General features: G+C 59.4%; 1 protein-coding gene across 1 annotated transcript; it reads right to left on the bottom strand.

Moving 5' to 3' along the window:
* Positions 1-1,640: 1,640 nt before the first annotated feature.
* YTHDF1 (YTH N6-methyladenosine RNA binding protein 1) lies at positions 1,641-15,267 on the bottom strand. The gene is made up of 5 exons (XM_042979953.1): positions 15,178-15,267; positions 14,980-15,004; positions 13,906-13,985; positions 4,799-6,319; positions 1,641-2,972 (listed from the first exon to the last, which is right to left on the bottom strand). Exons 1-5 carry the CDS (start codon positions 15,202-15,204, stop codon positions 2,946-2,948), a joined length of 1,680 nt encoding a protein of 559 aa, XP_042835887.1. The 5' UTR covers positions 15,205-15,267; the 3' UTR covers positions 1,641-2,945.
* Between the last annotated feature and the right edge of the window lie 376 nt (positions 15,268-15,643).

Raw genomic sequence — 15,643 nt, 5'->3', positions numbered from 1 at the left:
ACATTTTTAAAGACTTAAAAAGAAAAAAAAGGAACTGCAAGCTGAGCACGAGGTGATGGATCTCGTGGGGCACCCCAGGGAGAGCGGGTATAAGCGGAGAGTTACCTGCACAAGGCCAGGGGCCCGGCCGCCTGCCCGCGGGGCTCGCTGAGCCAGGCCCAACAAGGACCCCGCTCCCTGACCTCAGCGAGGAAACACAGCTAGTGACCTGCCTTCACCCTACTGAGCGGGAGGACCCCGGGCCACAGGGAGCCCAAGGCGGCACGGGAGCCCAGGCTGGGGAGAAGCCACCAGCAGGCAGGCCCAGCCAGCACTCCCTCTCTGGGACTCCGCTCTGTGCGTTAAGCGCCCACACGAAAACGCCACCTGTGAATGGCGTTTGGGCCTTGGGCTGGGACAGAGGGGAAAAGAAAAGCGGATTCCTGGCTTTGGGGGGCAGATATGACATCACATAGCCCCTTACGAGCAAAACGTGGCCCGCTTGCACTTGCATGCATCCCTGTAATCCTTTCCCACCGCCACACAATGATCTTTCCTTCCTCGGATGTTTAGCCTCAAGTGACACAGTGCAAGGCAGCCCCTGACCTCTGCTCCCCGGAGCCAGTCCGGCTGGCAGGGTTTGGAGGGAGCCTTCAGACTAGGTGACATCTAAGGACCAGGCACACAGGCCAATCAGGAACTGATCTCATTAGACAAACCGAGTCGCAGCTTCTCGGTAACAAACGCCTGGCCCCTTCCTTCGTGCCCGTGAAAGCCCCGGACCCTCTCTGTTGCTTCAAACCCAACCGAAGCTGAGGTCATCCCTCAGCCAGTCACCTTGCAAGCCAGGAACCAATCTTAGACTTTAAAGGAGCCCGGTGACCACACGAAAGGAAATGGCGCTCAAGGAACCCACACTCAAGGTCTAATACGCACTTTACCAAAATAAAATCCCAGAAGGAATTCCGAGCAAACACGGAGCTACATCTGTACTAGAACACTCACCGGGTGGGGAGTGCAAAATCCCCCCCACCGCCCGGCCTGTCAGGGCGCAGGGCCCGGCCTGACTCCCTGTGTTCACCAGCCATGACCTTACTCCAATGGCTGGGCCCTGGCAGGGCGAGCACCCAGGAAGGCCCGTTTTCTGGGATGATGCTAACATCCTGTGCCTTTGTGTCAGCTCTGCCTCAAACTTCAACCCTCTTCCAGTTCGTGCCTGTGGATTTTACCTCAACGGTAAAGCAAACCGAGCAGGCACGGGACTTCCTGCTACACACGCAGGCTCGGAGGAAGCGTCCCGGTGCCCGCGGCTGAAGAACGAACGGAGGGAGGCGGCGGGCGGGACGGCCAGTCCGGGGAGGCCGGTGCTGAGATCTGAAAAGGCCTGCAGCACAACGCGGGGGGGACTACGAACCCGGAGCTGTAACCGGATCTTTAAACAGTCCCTCCGTCTTTCCCACAAACCGCAGCGCGGGGTGAGCGACGTTACAACATCGACGGTCTCGGTCGCCGGCTCCCCTGCGGCAGACGAGAACGAGAGTCTCGGACGCGGAGAATCGCGCTCGGGCTCTGGGGCAGCGACCCCCTCCCCCCGCGGCTGGCTGTGCAATCACCACCACCACCACCCCGTGAAAGGGGAGTGAAGGATGAGGACACCGGACTTGCTAAATAGGTATCGTTTATTAAGGCTTGTATTCTCCAGAGGAAAAGTTATCCGATGTTGTCCGTGACTCCACACAGGCAGGAACAGTTCAGAGAAAGTGACACGTTCTAAATACAAGTCTAAATAATACAGCTTAAACTTTAACTCAGAGGGTCTTTTGGAGTAAATAGTTTTCGGAAGGTATCTGCTCTCTAAACAGGAAGACCCCCTACAGTGGGCGCGTGCAGACTGCGTGCCGCAGCGACGGGTGTGAGCACCGTGGTCATGCTTGACTCGGACTCCAGGGGGCAGCCAGTTCCAGGTCCCTCGGTCCACAGAACAGGACAGCAAATTCAGTTTCTAAAAGGTTTTTTTGTTGTTCGCTTTTTTTTTTTTTCCCCACTCAACGGGAAAGAGAAACCAGACGCGCACGGTGAAAGCGACGCCCGCGGCACCGCCCGCCGCTCCGCCTGCACCAGCGGACCGGACGTGTAAAGCTCAGCATGGTGGGCGGGCAACTCAGAAGGGCGTCGGGTGTCGGGTGAGGAGGGGGGCAGGTGGGGCGACGCACACGGCTCGAACGGCCGCCCGCCGGGCCCGGCCCTCCGCGGGCCGCCGCGTCCACCCCGCCGGGCGGAGCGGCGCGAGGGACACGGCGGCCGCGGCGCCTGAGACCGTTCGAGGGTGGACGGCGCTCCGTGCGACGGGGCACGTTCACCACATCCGGAAAACTGAAACGTATCTTTTTGTCTAGTAGAAAAATCAAACGGATTAGCGTTGTAGACAGATAACGGGTAATAAAAATAGCAAACTGCCCAAATGAGGTGATCGTTAACCTGTTGATTTCGACATTTTGAAAAGAAGTATTTTAACAGAAGACAGTAAACGCCAAAACCACTCACGGTTTCTTGTGTCTGCTGTAAAGCAACAAAGGGGTGAGAAATGAGTTCCACGTAAACATGTTAAAGGACACTGACTAGAAAAGTGAGAACATAATTTCTGCATAAAACCCCAAAAAAACCAAAAAAAACCACCTTTCAGATGTATTAGGGCTTTCTGTTTGGTTTGCTTTTGAAGGATACTTACATCTCACATTAGGTCTGGTTGATAGGCTGACAGAAAACATACTCCTTTATTAGTGAGTTCTAGAATACGATAATCCATAGAAAAAGTACAAACGAACGGAGATCCATCTGGGCAAAAAGGAAAGACAATGAGCGAAAGGTGCGACGAGTCGGGCCCCGCGCGAGACAACAGCACCGAGCACACGTTCTCTTCAACTTTTTCAGTCCGACGTTAGAACACAGAAGAAACTGGTTCGTCCTTATTGTTTGTTTCGATTCTGCCGTTCCTGTAAATAGAAAAAGGAGAAGAGTTGAACACACGGAGTGAACGCGCCATGCACGCTCCCTCCGAAGTGAGGTCCCCCGGCCCCCATCTGGGCCTGCACCGCCCGCGGGGACCAGCCAGGCCACGCCAGCGGGCGCCCCGGGCCTCTGCTAACTATGCCCAGCCCTCGGCGTCCACCTGCTCCACGCAAGTCCTCTCTGGCCGGGGCTCTTTCCTGCCACACCCAGAACCATCTTTCCCAGAGCACGTCTGACGAGCCCGTGACGCATCCCAGTCTCTCCCCACGTCCGCCCGGCTGGCTTCTCATCAATAGGGGCAGAAACCACATTGGTCCCTCCTCACAGTGCTGCAACTACACTCCCCTGGAGACACACGAACAGCGGTCTAAGGAAGAAGCACGCTGCTGAAAGTTCTGGTAGGTTCCACACGTCTCTCAAGCTCCCTGGAGGAACAGCGTAATGCCGCGAGTACCCCGAGTCTGCCTGCAGGCACGTATCCCACGGACCAACTCGACACTCTCTCTTCCCAACCCCACTGGCCAACTCAGGTTTGGGACCCCAGACCCTTAAAAACGGCAGCCGGTTACGGGCAGAAATTTACCCCTAGCCTCGTCACAACTCCCAGAACCCGGCGAGTCAGGAAGCGTATCTAAGATAAACTGTCACAGCCACACAAAGCTGCTGCCAGGCTGAAATCCACCAAGGAGCCTAAGCTTCATGACCAGTGATCTCTGCTCCACCCCTGCAAATTCAGCAATTCGGCATTTTACTCTACACCGAAAAGAGTTAGAATACAGGGTCTCAGGAACTGGAAATAAATAACACGCCCCTCTCCTTGCCCTACAAACCAAAGAAGGACCAACGCGTTTCCAAGTTTTACAAACCGTGATGGTTGCGCCATCGCAGCGCCTAACTCTGCTAACGTCACCATCGGCTGCAGGCCTTTCAGCTAAAAATGCTCCGGGACGCTTGCCATTCACAGACGGGTGACGCGTCTGTCGGTACAGGACCGCACGCCCAACCATCGTCAGCTGACGTTTAATTTAAAAAAGGATGTTTCGGTATCAAACAGCAGGAAAAAACCTCAGCATGGACTCTCTGAGACAAGCCAGCTTCACAGAGTGTGCTTCACCGTCCTTGTTCCCACCCTGGGCCAGTTCACGGCCACGGGCCCCGTTCCGCTGCAGCACAGGCAGACTCGCTTCAGCGGGCCGGAACTGCTCAGGCTCCGGGAGGTTCTCGGTGGCCGAAGGGGAACGCGCTACGTCGGAGGCCCAACTCGCGGCTCGCGCCCCGGGTTCTAGATGCTCACTTCCGGTTAGGGGAGGCCTGCGTTCCACCCCCACTCTGCCCCCACCTCCTCTTTGCCACCCGGAGGGAGAGCTCAAGGTCCCCAAACCTGTAAGGCACTGGGTCTTCGGGAGAAAAAGAAGCCACGGCCTCCAGACCAGAGCTTCCCGGGCGAGGAGGGCGGTGCCCTGGGGGGGTCAGGCAGGGCCTGTAGCCCCCCGCGGCCCCAGCAGCCTCGCCGGCCTACCCCAGTCCACGGGGCGTTATTTCTAAGTGTCCTGGGAGAATTTCTGCACCATGGCCCCAGGGCTCGTGTTCCCTAAGAACCACAAAGCTGTGTGGTCACGTCCACTTACGCGCCCCCCACCCCCACCCCCCCCCCCCCCCCCCGGGTGGCCGTGCCCGGACAAGCCCAGACGCTGCTGGCCCTGCCCGAGGCCACGGGGACCTGGCGGTCGCCGGGCCCCAGCCAGCGAGCACGAGGCCTCGGCTCCAGCTCGGGCCCGGCCCGCCCGGAGCTCGAGAAGGTCGGACTCACCTTGCGCACCTCCTCCTCCTCCTCCTGACGCTTCTCGTAGTGAGAAAAGTCGTCAAAGATGGAGGTCGTGTGCTTGTAGGAAGCGATGATTCTCAGCACTTGCTTTGCTTTCTCTAAGGGCACCTCCTGGGTGTCGCGGGAGTTGGTGACCGGCTTGTTGTCGTTATTCTCCAGCCTGATGTGCCGCAGCTGGTTGTTGGGCACGTCCTTGACGAAAATCCATTTCACGTCGAACTTGCCTTTCCACTTGTCCTGAGACCAGACCCCCGCGCTGGTGCCGTAGTCCACGGGCGACTTCATCTCGGCCACCCCGCAGAAGTGGCCGCTCCCGTTGACGCTGAAGAGCAGGTACACGGGCCCCTTGCTGCCGGCGGCGCGGAAGGCACCGTCCAGGCGCTTGTTGCCGTGCTCCGTGCTGCACCAGATCGAGTACTTGATGGAGCGGTGGATGTCGTCCTCCGAGTAGCTCTTTATGATGAACACGCGGCCGCTCTTAAGATTCCAATCGAACTCTTTAGGGTTATAGCTGTGGGCCGCTTTCAGTTTTTCCAGAACGGGGTGGGACTCCACACCGGGGGCAGAATTGGGCCGAGCGTTCCCAGGAGAGTTACCGTCGCCGCCGGCCCCTCCGCTCTGCCCGAACGCCGCGTTTCTGTTGCGAGGGGCGACCCAGCGGGTCTGGGGTGGCTGCTGAGGGCTCGGATACTGCGGTTGGGCCAAAGGGGGGGGCTGAGCGGGAAGAGGCTGCACGACCGGCTGGGGCTGCGGGGCGGGCTGGGGGGCCGGTGCCTGCTGGGGGGCCGGAGGCTTGGGCACAGGCCCTTTGTTGTCCCACGTGCCGATGTCCATGTTATGCTTTATAGGTGGCGGGGGCAGGGCTGCCCCGACGACGGGTCCGCCCTTTGCTTTCATTTTCGGCTGTGGCTTTGCCGGCTTGCTGGCGATGGCAGCCCACGAGGTCGGCTTTGAAACCGGCATATTCACGCTCGTCCCACCGTTCCCGGAAAGGACACCGGCCATCGCCACGCTGCTAACCACCGACCCCACGGTCTTGACGGCAGAGGTGGTGACGTCCCCAATCTTCAGGCCCACCATGCCCTGCTCCAGGCTGTTCATGCCGGGGGCCTTGTTGAGGGTATCGCTGTGGAAGCCCGTCTGCCCGTCCACGATCGTGCCACCCAGGGAGCTCGGCGGGTACGTGTAGCTGCTTCCGTAGGCGGAGCTCTGAGCCTGCTGCCCCTGAGACCCGCTCGTCCCCCAGGCGGAGAAGGCAGGGTTTTCGGGGAAGAAATTGAACCTGTGCTGGTAGATGCTGTTCCCCAGGCCCCCGGGCTGGCCGAAGACAGCATCGTGCATGAAGTGGTGGTCTCCGTTACTGAGCTGTCCGTAGGTGGTGAGGTACGGGATCGGAGGGTCCCCTCCAGTGGACCAGGGCGCCTCATTGAGGGAGTAAGGAAATCCGATGGACGGTGGGTAGTAGCTGGACAGGTAAGGATCCGCCATGGAGGGGTAACTGTTACTCTGGGAAGACAAGCGGGGACGGGTTAGACTGCTCTCAGGACGCGACTCGGAGACTTCCTGCCTCGGTCCAGGCGGGCTGCACGGCACCGTCACCCCCCGCAGGAACCGAGGCCACCCAGTGAGAACACAGCAAGGGCTGAGAGCAGCCAGGCGGTCACCTGCAGCGTGCTGGGTCCGCGTGACGCGACCGGGCCCAGCCGCCCCGGCACCGGCCGCCAGCAGTCCACCCGCAGCCGCTCCTGCACCCTCAAGCAGCACACTGTTCACGCGGGAGGGAACCAGAGTGAGGAGCGGCGACGCCGCTGACCCCGCACACGGGACAGCACCGCCGGCACGGCGGGAGGGGAGAACAGCTGCGGGAAGGCCAAGATGGCTTTCGGGGAGCTCGGGGCGACAGGGCGGCTTGCCCGGCAGCCTGGTTTCAAGCCCCCTGATTGCTCAACGCTCCCGTGGGTCCCCGCGGGTCCCGGCTCACGGGCAACACCCTTTTCCGCTGGACCCACGGGCTCCTCCCACCCCCTCTATCAAGGGCCCCTTCAGAGGCCCCTCCCACACGCCTTTCCTGCCAGTCCACCCCCACTTCCGAGTCCAAAGGGGCCTCGTCATCTCACATCCCCACCACGGCCCAGGCGTGGCCTTGGCTCTCACCGCGCGTCAGGCAGCACGGAGGCCTCGGCCGGCTCCTTGGCCGAGATTCCGTGTCCTGCCTGCTCTCTGAGCTGGAGAAGCCTTCACATCGGGCTCCAACTTCACCTGGGATTCCTTACTGAGAGGACACCCATGCGTCGGCTGGAGCCCCAGAGAGGGCTTTTCGAGCGGCTGGACTGCCCTCAAGGCAGCAGAGACTCACCTCCGGAATCTCAGGAAATCTGCCCAGGGTGTGGATTTAGACCTGAGGTCAGCCATTCTGGCAAGGCGTCTCCTTGGGGAGAGACTCAGCGGGGCTTCTGGCCACAGCTGGGGCCCCCTGGCCATGCCACTGGCAGGTGACGTAGATGGTTTCCTGGCAGGTGTGGGTAGTAGGAGGAGTGGAGGGGTGCAGGGTAGGGGTGCAGGCTTCCCGCCCAGGGTAGCTGGTTTAAGGAGTGGCAAGGCCATAAAGGAAAACAAGAGTGGAGGCAGCAGCAAGCTTTCCAGCCCACGCTACCATTTTCTGACTGCTTAGTGGCCCCCGTCCTCTCCCCTACCCTCCTCTACAAACAACCAGAAAGTTCTACAAGGAGAGCATTGGCCAGAGACCTCCTCCTCCAGCCCTGCACCGACTATCACGTGAGAACACCGCTGTCCTGGCCAGCACAGTCCCAGGGACCCACAGAGCGGGGGAGCCGGGCTGAGGCCGCCAGGGAGGGAGACTGCCACCGTGAGCAGGCGTGGGACTCTCCAGACCCCGCTCCCCCAGAGGACCCTCTGGAGAACAGGCCGGTCCCTCAGCAGTCCCAGCCCAACACGTGACGTCGGTCACCCAGCCTCCTGGCTGTCGGTCTCCACTGCCACCTCCTGCTGCCCCGTCCCGTCGAGGATTCGCAGGACCTCAGGCATCGCCGCTCCTGCCTGTTGGCCGCTCCACTTGATAGCAGACAACTGCAGAATCACTTTTGAAAAGGCAAGGGCTTTCCCAGTAATAAAAATCATGGAGATGCTCGGGGTGAAAAACAGACAACGAACCGGCCCCATCATCGATGTCCCATAAGCCGCGGCACAGCTGGAGCTACCTTCCCTAGAAAGGACGTCAGTGACTCCGGCCCCTTTCTTGTAACCTCCTCTGTCTGCCTGCATCCAACCTGGGCCCTCAAAGACGCTCTCCAGGGGGCCGGTCAGGAGGGAGAGCAAATCACCAGGCTCGGGCAGAGGGCGTGCTCTGTGAGGCGAGGGGCAGCCCCAAGAGCTAAGCCTGCCGCCTGACCTCAGCACCCACAGACGGGGCTCACACGGGGCTAGCACCTCACTCGTGACTCACAGGTAAGCCTCGCCCGTAGCAGGACGTAACTGAGGACACAAACCATCATGCGTTGTGTTCTCCACTCAACGGCCCTCCAAGTTCATCTAAAGTCCTGCTGTGGACTGGACACAACTGGCGTTCCGGGTCCTGACCACGCCGTGCACAGGCGCTTCTCGGCGGCTTCCAGCCGGGACCGTCCCAGGAACAGGAAGCCAGCCAGCCGGCACCCCTGAACCCTCCTGGCTCACGGGAGTGCCTCCCGGCAGGAGGGCGTCTGGGAGAGAAGTGGTGGCCCTGAGTGGACCTAACCCTCTCCTCCTGGGACGCATCAGTGCAGGCGGGTCACGGACGGGAGAGTCACAAAAGCACTACAGATCTTCCTCCAACGCTACGGCTCTCACAGCAAGAGGAATGGAGACTCCTCGCTTCGAGGCCCCAGACGAAGGTGTGTCCTGACAAGCGGCCGCAGGCCCACCAGCAGCCGTCCCCACGCGCACCGGGCCCGGCACTCCCCGGGCCGGACGCCAGCCCTGCCCACGGCCTCCGTCCGTCTGTCCTCACCTCTGTCCTCCCCGGGGCACGACTGGCTCCAGGCCACCTGGCGGGCCGCGTGCGGCAACCTCAGCGCCGTGAGCCCGACTCGCTCTCCACCCCTGTCCTCCCGGCAGCTCTTCGCTGCACCACCGGCCGTCTTGCCTTCAAAGCGCTAAAGCCAAGCAAGTCAGTGTACGAACCTACGTGCAGTAATTCGTCCCGCGAGAAGACCCGGATATGTTTACTCGCTTGCTATTCGGACCACACCCCCTCCCTCCCGGGCTGTACTGCACGGGTGAAGCGGTCCCTGTCAGTCCGTCAATCCGTCCGTCCGTCCGCAGCACATAAGACCCAAATGCTCTGGCCTTAACTTCCAGCAAAACTGAAATTCTCCTCCTCTCATAGGCGAACTGGACCGCGGCCCCGACTGGCCAGACCGTGCCCCGCAGCGCGGGCTCCAGACAGATGTGCTGCCGCCTGGACGCTCCTCGGCTCGACCCACCGCGCCCCGAGGCTGCCAACTGGAGGCCGGTGTCTGGGGGGTGCGGGTGCGGGCGCTGCAGCAGCGGGAACGAGCGCCTGACTCTCCCTCCCCGCAGGCAGCCGCTTGAGGCAGGGGCGCTGCGCGTCCAAGAAAAGGCAGGACCTACAAAAACCTTTTTGAGGCCAGTGCGGGGAAAACCATCCCCCTGACTGACGCTCCCACATACGAGACTCCGTCTAATTGCAGCCTCTGCTAGAACGCAGGGCCCCAAAACAGGGAGGCGAGGCGGACTCTTCTTCAAGGCAAGCTGAGGCTCCAGGAGGAAAGACTGACAAACACCGGACTCCCGGGCGCCTCCTTGTGGCCAAGTCCAAGATCACAGACAGAATGGGCTCTCCAGACAAAACAGACTTCCACCAAGTCTCTGTCTGTGATCCCTGCGTCACTCTCGTTGAAAAACCACAGTAAAACACAATAACGAACCTATTCTAAAATTCAAACTTTTTCACACTTGGTAAAATACAGTCACGTTAAAAAAGAAACTCATCCTGAACGGCTAGAAATTACCCTTAAGTAAATTATGTGGAAGTGGAAAGTATCAACGGCAATTAGGAAGACCGACAAAGGGACCAGAGCTGCAAGGGGCCCGGCAGGTGCACCCGGGGGAAGCCCTGGGGACACAGGCTTGGCTGCATGTGTCTCTGTGCAAGAGGACTGCAGTCCCTCAGCTGGCCGGGTCGCGTGCAAGGACCACGGTTTCTGACGCCAGAGAATTTCTGTCTTTGTGTCCAGCTCGAGGCACGTAGTGTCTTCTTTTAAGTAGGCTGCACACCCAGCACGGAGCCCAACACAGGGCCGGAACCCACAACCCCGAGATCGAGAGTTGGACGCCCAACCGACTGAGCCACCCGGGCGCCCCCTGAGGCACGCCGTTTGAGCAACTTGACCTTAAGAAGTATGTGAAGACCCCACTGGGCCCCACCAGCTGCACTCCACGACGGCTGGTCTCCACTGAGTGGGTGCCAACACGGCACAGCCTTTGGACACGACCACAAGAAACCCGCGCCAGGCCACGGCCTACAAGACCACGCGCTCCTTGCTAACTCCCCCAGTCGCTCGAGCCTGCCAGAACCGCCCAGCACAGAGCGAGCCATGAGCCAGCTGGCCCCCAGGCTCTCCACATGAAGTGGCCCACCCAACAGGGCATCAGTTTAGCCTGGCCTTGTGCTGCGGGGTGAAAACCACCCCCAAACCTGACAGAAACCCTGGATGACAGCCGAGCACGATTTTCAAGATGAGCTGGCCTTTTTATAAACAGAAGCACCTCCCGAGGCCAGACGCTTTCTGCAAAGAGCGAGAAGGTACAGATTTCCACCTGACCGCCTAAGGAACCTCTGAGATGGGGCACACCAGGTCCTGGAAACGGAGGTGAGAGCCCACCACACCCTCAACTGCGAAAACACACAGCCCGGCACGTCAAGTGGCTCTGCTCAAAGTGGAAGTCGATCCTCGCGTCAGAGGCATCACAGCTTTCTAGAAGAATAAGCATGAACCGATGACGGTGCTCGGCACTGAAAACGGGAACAGGAAAACTTGCAGAACTTTCTCATAAAGTGAAAACATCCTATCGCACTTAGAACACAACTGAACTGAACACAATTGAGAAATAAACTAGAAAAGTTTGCTTCCACTCCTTTGTGTCTCTGTCAGACGTGCCTGGGCAAACAAGCGCGTCTGTTGACGACCGAGTGATCCGGTTCAGTCCGTAGTATCCACACCGCGTGGCCCCCACCCAGAGCCCGTCTGCTCCCCCGCACTCCCCCCCACCCGTCTCCTAAAGCGAACGTGTATTTCGTGTCACAGAGGGGATGCAGGGCTGCTACATCAGGATGCTCCCGGGGCGACCAGGAAGGGACAAATGCACGCCCGAGGGCCCAAAGGCCCTCCCGCACCCAGGACCCCGGCTCCGTTGTGGGGCGTTACAAGGTGAACTAGCCAGAACAGCATGCTTGTAAACACTTTCCAAATCGTCCCGGTGTTAAAACTTCATAAAACACAAAAACAGAGATAGCCTCGAACTTGCCACTACAGACACCCGTATTAAAAAAAAGCGTCACGGGGCTGACGGCCTCGTCACCATCCTCCCTGCGGTGACGGCCCCAGAGGTACACAGGCAAAGTCCCTTGTGAAATGGCACCCTTCAAATACGTGCCACCTGTCACATGTCCAAAACACCTCAATAAAGAGAAGCACAGTGCTGGCAACTGAAGTGCGCTGCTCCCGGCCACACGAGCCACCGCGGTCCCTCACTGACGTGCGGTCGGGCGGGCCACGTGGCGCGCCTCCCGTCTGGGAGCTGGAGGACCGAAACACAGAGCCGTGCTCAGGAGAAGCCTTTGCCGGCAGAGCCCAAACCCAGAGGTGTCATCCATCCCCAGTGGCTTCTGTCTGCAAGGAGGTCACGTGCGTGGTGGCCAGCGCGAAGAAAGTAGCAACAAACACAAGGACCAAACGAGCCCCTGCTGTGTGCATGGCAGAGACCATCTCTTCCCCTCCCGTTAGTCCAGAACCTAGCTCTGCCACAAACTGGCTCCACCACCTGGGCAAACCAGGCCTCTCGGGCCCTTTTCTTCATCCACAAAACAAGAGGACCAGGAAAATTAGGCTCCAAGAGCTCTCCCGTGTTACCTGCATTCTACACTCTAACAGTTGGGCGTTTCTGGAAAATCTGTTCTCAATCAAGAACCTGGATTTACTCTTGGGGCTCCTGGGTGGCTGTCGGTTGAGCGTCCAACTCTTGACTCCAGCTCAGGTCATGGTGTCAGTTTCGTGAGCTGAAGCCCCGTGTCAGGCTCTGGGCTAACGGTGCAGAGCCTGTTTGGGACTCTCTCTCTCCCTCCCTCTCTGCCCCTCCCCAGCTCTCACGCATGTGTGCTCTCTCAGAATAAACAAACAAAAAAACGAAAAAGATCACGGATCTACTCTTAAGTACTGTGATTAACCATCTTGCTGAAAAGCACACCAATACCCAGGACAAAGGGCTGTTTTAAGGCTGTCCCTTGCAGCGTCACCCGACCCCTGTCCTCCCAGCTGGCTTCCCCAGGGTGAAACAGCCGTAATTACCCTCCTGACAGAAAATCATCTGCTCTGCTTCTAAGGAAATCCGCCCAAATAACATGAAAGCGCCTGCCTCATAAAAACATATTTCGAGTGAAACAATTCCCCTCACCTTTCTTTGGTCAAAGCCTAAAACACGATACCACCATAGCATTCAGACCACATAAAGGAAAAATAAAGTACTCATTCAACTTCTTGCCATTACCCCAACAATGCGTCACCGAGGCCAGGGCAGTTCTCTGCCCCACCTGGCCCTGCCCAGAGGAGGGGTGGGTCCTGGGGGGTGGGGGTGCAAGGGGAGGGGCTCTAGAAAGGGTGTCCTGGGCACCTTGACTGCAGACTGGCTCAGTGCAGTAAGGACAGGGACACCTGGGAGCTCGGTAGGTTGAGCCTCCGACTCTTGATTTCGGCTCAGGTCATGTTCCCCGAATTTGCGGGATCGAGCCCCGGTCGGGCTGACAGTGTGCAGCCTGCTTGGGATTCTCTCCGTCTCTCTCTCAAAAATACACATTTGAAAAAAAGAAGGACGAAGACAGGGAAAAGTTTTAAGTTCTAAGACACTTCAGAAAGGGGCAGACTGGCAAGAAAAAAGACAAACTAATTTCATTCCACCCCAGGGAAGAGGCAAAGCCTGGTTTTATTCCAAAGCGAACACGCGTAGTATGTTTTAAAACTCCAACTAGCCTGAACTCCAACTAGCCTGGTGGTTTCACCCAGTGTAAGTCAGCCCCCAGGAGACACCATCAAGACACTTCTGCTCGTCATACCGGTATGCATGTAAGGGGAGGAGGCCAGGAAGGCTGCTCAGCACCCCACGACTCACAGCCCCCCAAACAAAGACTGTTTCCGTCCAAAATGCCCACAGGGCCACGGTGGAGAAACTCTGAAAAACCGAAGAAAAACGGGCAGCTACGACCTGCTGGGCCCTGTACAGGGGCCATGTCGGGGCTTGACGAGCACTGCCTGCCGTCCTCCCAACGACTCCCCAGCCGTCTCCACAGCCAGTCTTCTACAAAAGGACAGTGAGGCACAGAAGAGGCGAGCCACCTGAGGAAGTGTCACACGGCAGCGGAGTGAAGATCCGAACCCAAGGCCAAAGTCTGGCTCCGGAGCTGGATTCTTAGATGCTCCCCTGGACCACAATTCTCCTTGCCCAGAGCTAAAATAACTCCCCGGGAAACCTCAGACAACGACACACGCCTGCACTCCATCCACGGCGGTGCGTCACTGAGCCGTAGGCGCTGAGGACGACAGAAGTCCACCTGCAGACGGCCCCAGCGGGACCTTCCTTCCCGGGGCGCACCGCCTTCCCCACGCTCACGCCCCATGTTTAACTCAAGGCTGGTCTTCCGAGCAGATCCTCAGCATGCTCTCTGTTTCTAGTACTTTACATGGTGCTTCTTTGTTGTTTAGGATGATAAAATCAGAAACGTAGCAGGAAAGTTGCATTACGAGACTCAAAACTAACATAAAAATACAGGTTTAAAAAAAATAAAGAACAAGAAAGCTCACCTGATTTGACTGTCCAGAAAGGTAGGGCTCAAAGTCATTGTCATGGACTGTATCCTTCTGATGCAAAGAACCATTTTGTACTAGAACAAGAAGTTGCAAAATGTTATCTCTGAATTTTAAAAAATTACTTTTAAGCATGGAAATCAAAGACAGTAAAGCCTATGTCCCTCGATTTCTAGAAATTGCTTTTACTTAAGAATGAACACAGTACCCAGCTGACGTTTACACAATTAGGACGGCAAGGCAGAACTTTCAACGATTTCATGTTTTTGGTAAAAATCTGATCATAATTTGGAAGAACTTGACAAAATAACCAAGAGCTTGTAACTGGGCTTCGGGGATGATGGTGTGGCCTGAGCAGACCACGGAGGCCACCACGGCGCTTGCAAAGGCCTCACTGCGAGTGGGGGGACGGAGAAGAACCGGGAGCTTCCGGCCCGGGCAGCGGGGCCAGGCTGTAACCGAATGACGCTTCCGAGCTCGTTTTTATCCGGCTCTCCGCTTACTTTCCGCTGTTTCAACGCTCAGCCGAAAAAGGAAAGGAAAGGTAAATAAAGTGCTGGGCCCTTTCCAGTCTTAAAACACGATGAACCATATTTGGTTACACCCGAGTAACACACACTGGTTGAAAAGTCTTCCAAGTAAACACGAAGTGTCACTTACGGGCTCTCACGACAGGGAGTCTTGGGGGGTTACCCTAAGCCCGAACATCACGAGAGACTCCCGAGGCCCGGTTCACTAGGGCTCTAACTAGTGGGGGGCGCAGCTAGCCCCCCAGGGCCCCCGGGGCCGGCCCGCACACCTGCCTCCCTCCCTTCCCCCATTCAAATCCACCCCCATGCAGCGGGGAGGAAGGATGCGACGCCTCCCACCACCCTTTCACTTACTTCTCCTTGAAAAGTCCCCGATCTCCAGCCGCTAAACCTCCCGGTATCGCCACCTAACATCTACCTCCCGGAAGCACACGGAGGAGAAGCGTCCGGCTCCAGACGCCCTTCCGAGACCTTTTCTCCCCCACATGGCCCGCCGCCTCCTCCATCCAGGACCCGCAGCGACCGCGCCAACTCCGCTCACCTTTAGTATCCTGTCCTTTTGTTCTCTGTGTCGCCGCAGGCCGGGTCGTGCGCGCAGACGGGACCCCGGGGAGAGGGAAACACAAAGTTATTCACGAGGACCCCTCCCGGGCGTGGGGCGCGCGCTCCGGCCCCGAACGGGCCCCGCCGCCCCGGGGCGCCCCCGGCCGCCCTCCCCCGCGCCCCCGGGCCCCGCTACCTGGGGGTCCACGCTGGTGGCCGACATGCTTCATGAACGGCGCGGCGCGGCGCGGGGCCGGGGCGCCCGCCGGCTCGGGCCTCCCCGCGAGGCCGGGCCTGTCACCCGCGCTCTCGCGGCCCCGGGCCCGCCGCCTCCTCCCCGGGCGCCGGCCGGGCGGCGGCGGCGGCGACTGCTGGGCGCGCGGGCCGCTCGCGGGGCGCGGCGCGGTGAGACGGAGCCCGGACGGGACGCACTGACGAGGCGCCGACTCCGATGGCGGCGGCGGCGGCGGCGGCGGCAGCGGCGGCGGCGTCGGCGGGGACGAGGCTGCGCGACGTCAGCGCGCGCGGGGCAGGCCGGGAGCGCCGACGGGCCGCCACGCGCCGCGCCTGCGCGCCCTCGCCCGGCGGGACGGATGTCGCGCCCGGGTCCCGGTATCGCGCGGCGGGGGGGCGGGGCGCGCCCGGGAAGTCACGTGGGCGCA

Source organism: Panthera tigris, chromosome A3 (genome assembly GCF_018350195.1).
Source record: "Panthera tigris isolate Pti1 chromosome A3, P.tigris_Pti1_mat1.1, whole genome shotgun sequence".
Lineage (NCBI taxonomy): Eukaryota > Metazoa > Chordata > Mammalia > Carnivora > Felidae > Panthera > Panthera tigris.
Note: the sequence above shows the minus strand (reverse complement) of the source record. Positions and strands in the feature narration are given on the sequence as shown.

What these genes read in the sequence shown, in the direction of transcription:
- YTHDF1 (XM_042979953.1), bottom strand. Translation starts at nt 15,204, where the DNA reads ATGTCGGCCACCAGCGTGGACCCCCAG. An exon ending in CCACCAGCGTGGACCCCCAG is followed by an intron (nt 15,005 to 15,177) that starts GTAGCGGGGCCC and finishes GCGGCGACACAG; the next exon opens with AGAACAAAAGGACAGGATAC. An exon ending in AAAAGGACAGGATACTAAAG is followed by an intron (nt 13,986 to 14,979) that starts GTGAGCGGAGTT and finishes TTCTTGTTCTAG; the next exon opens with TACAAAATGGTTCTTTGCAT.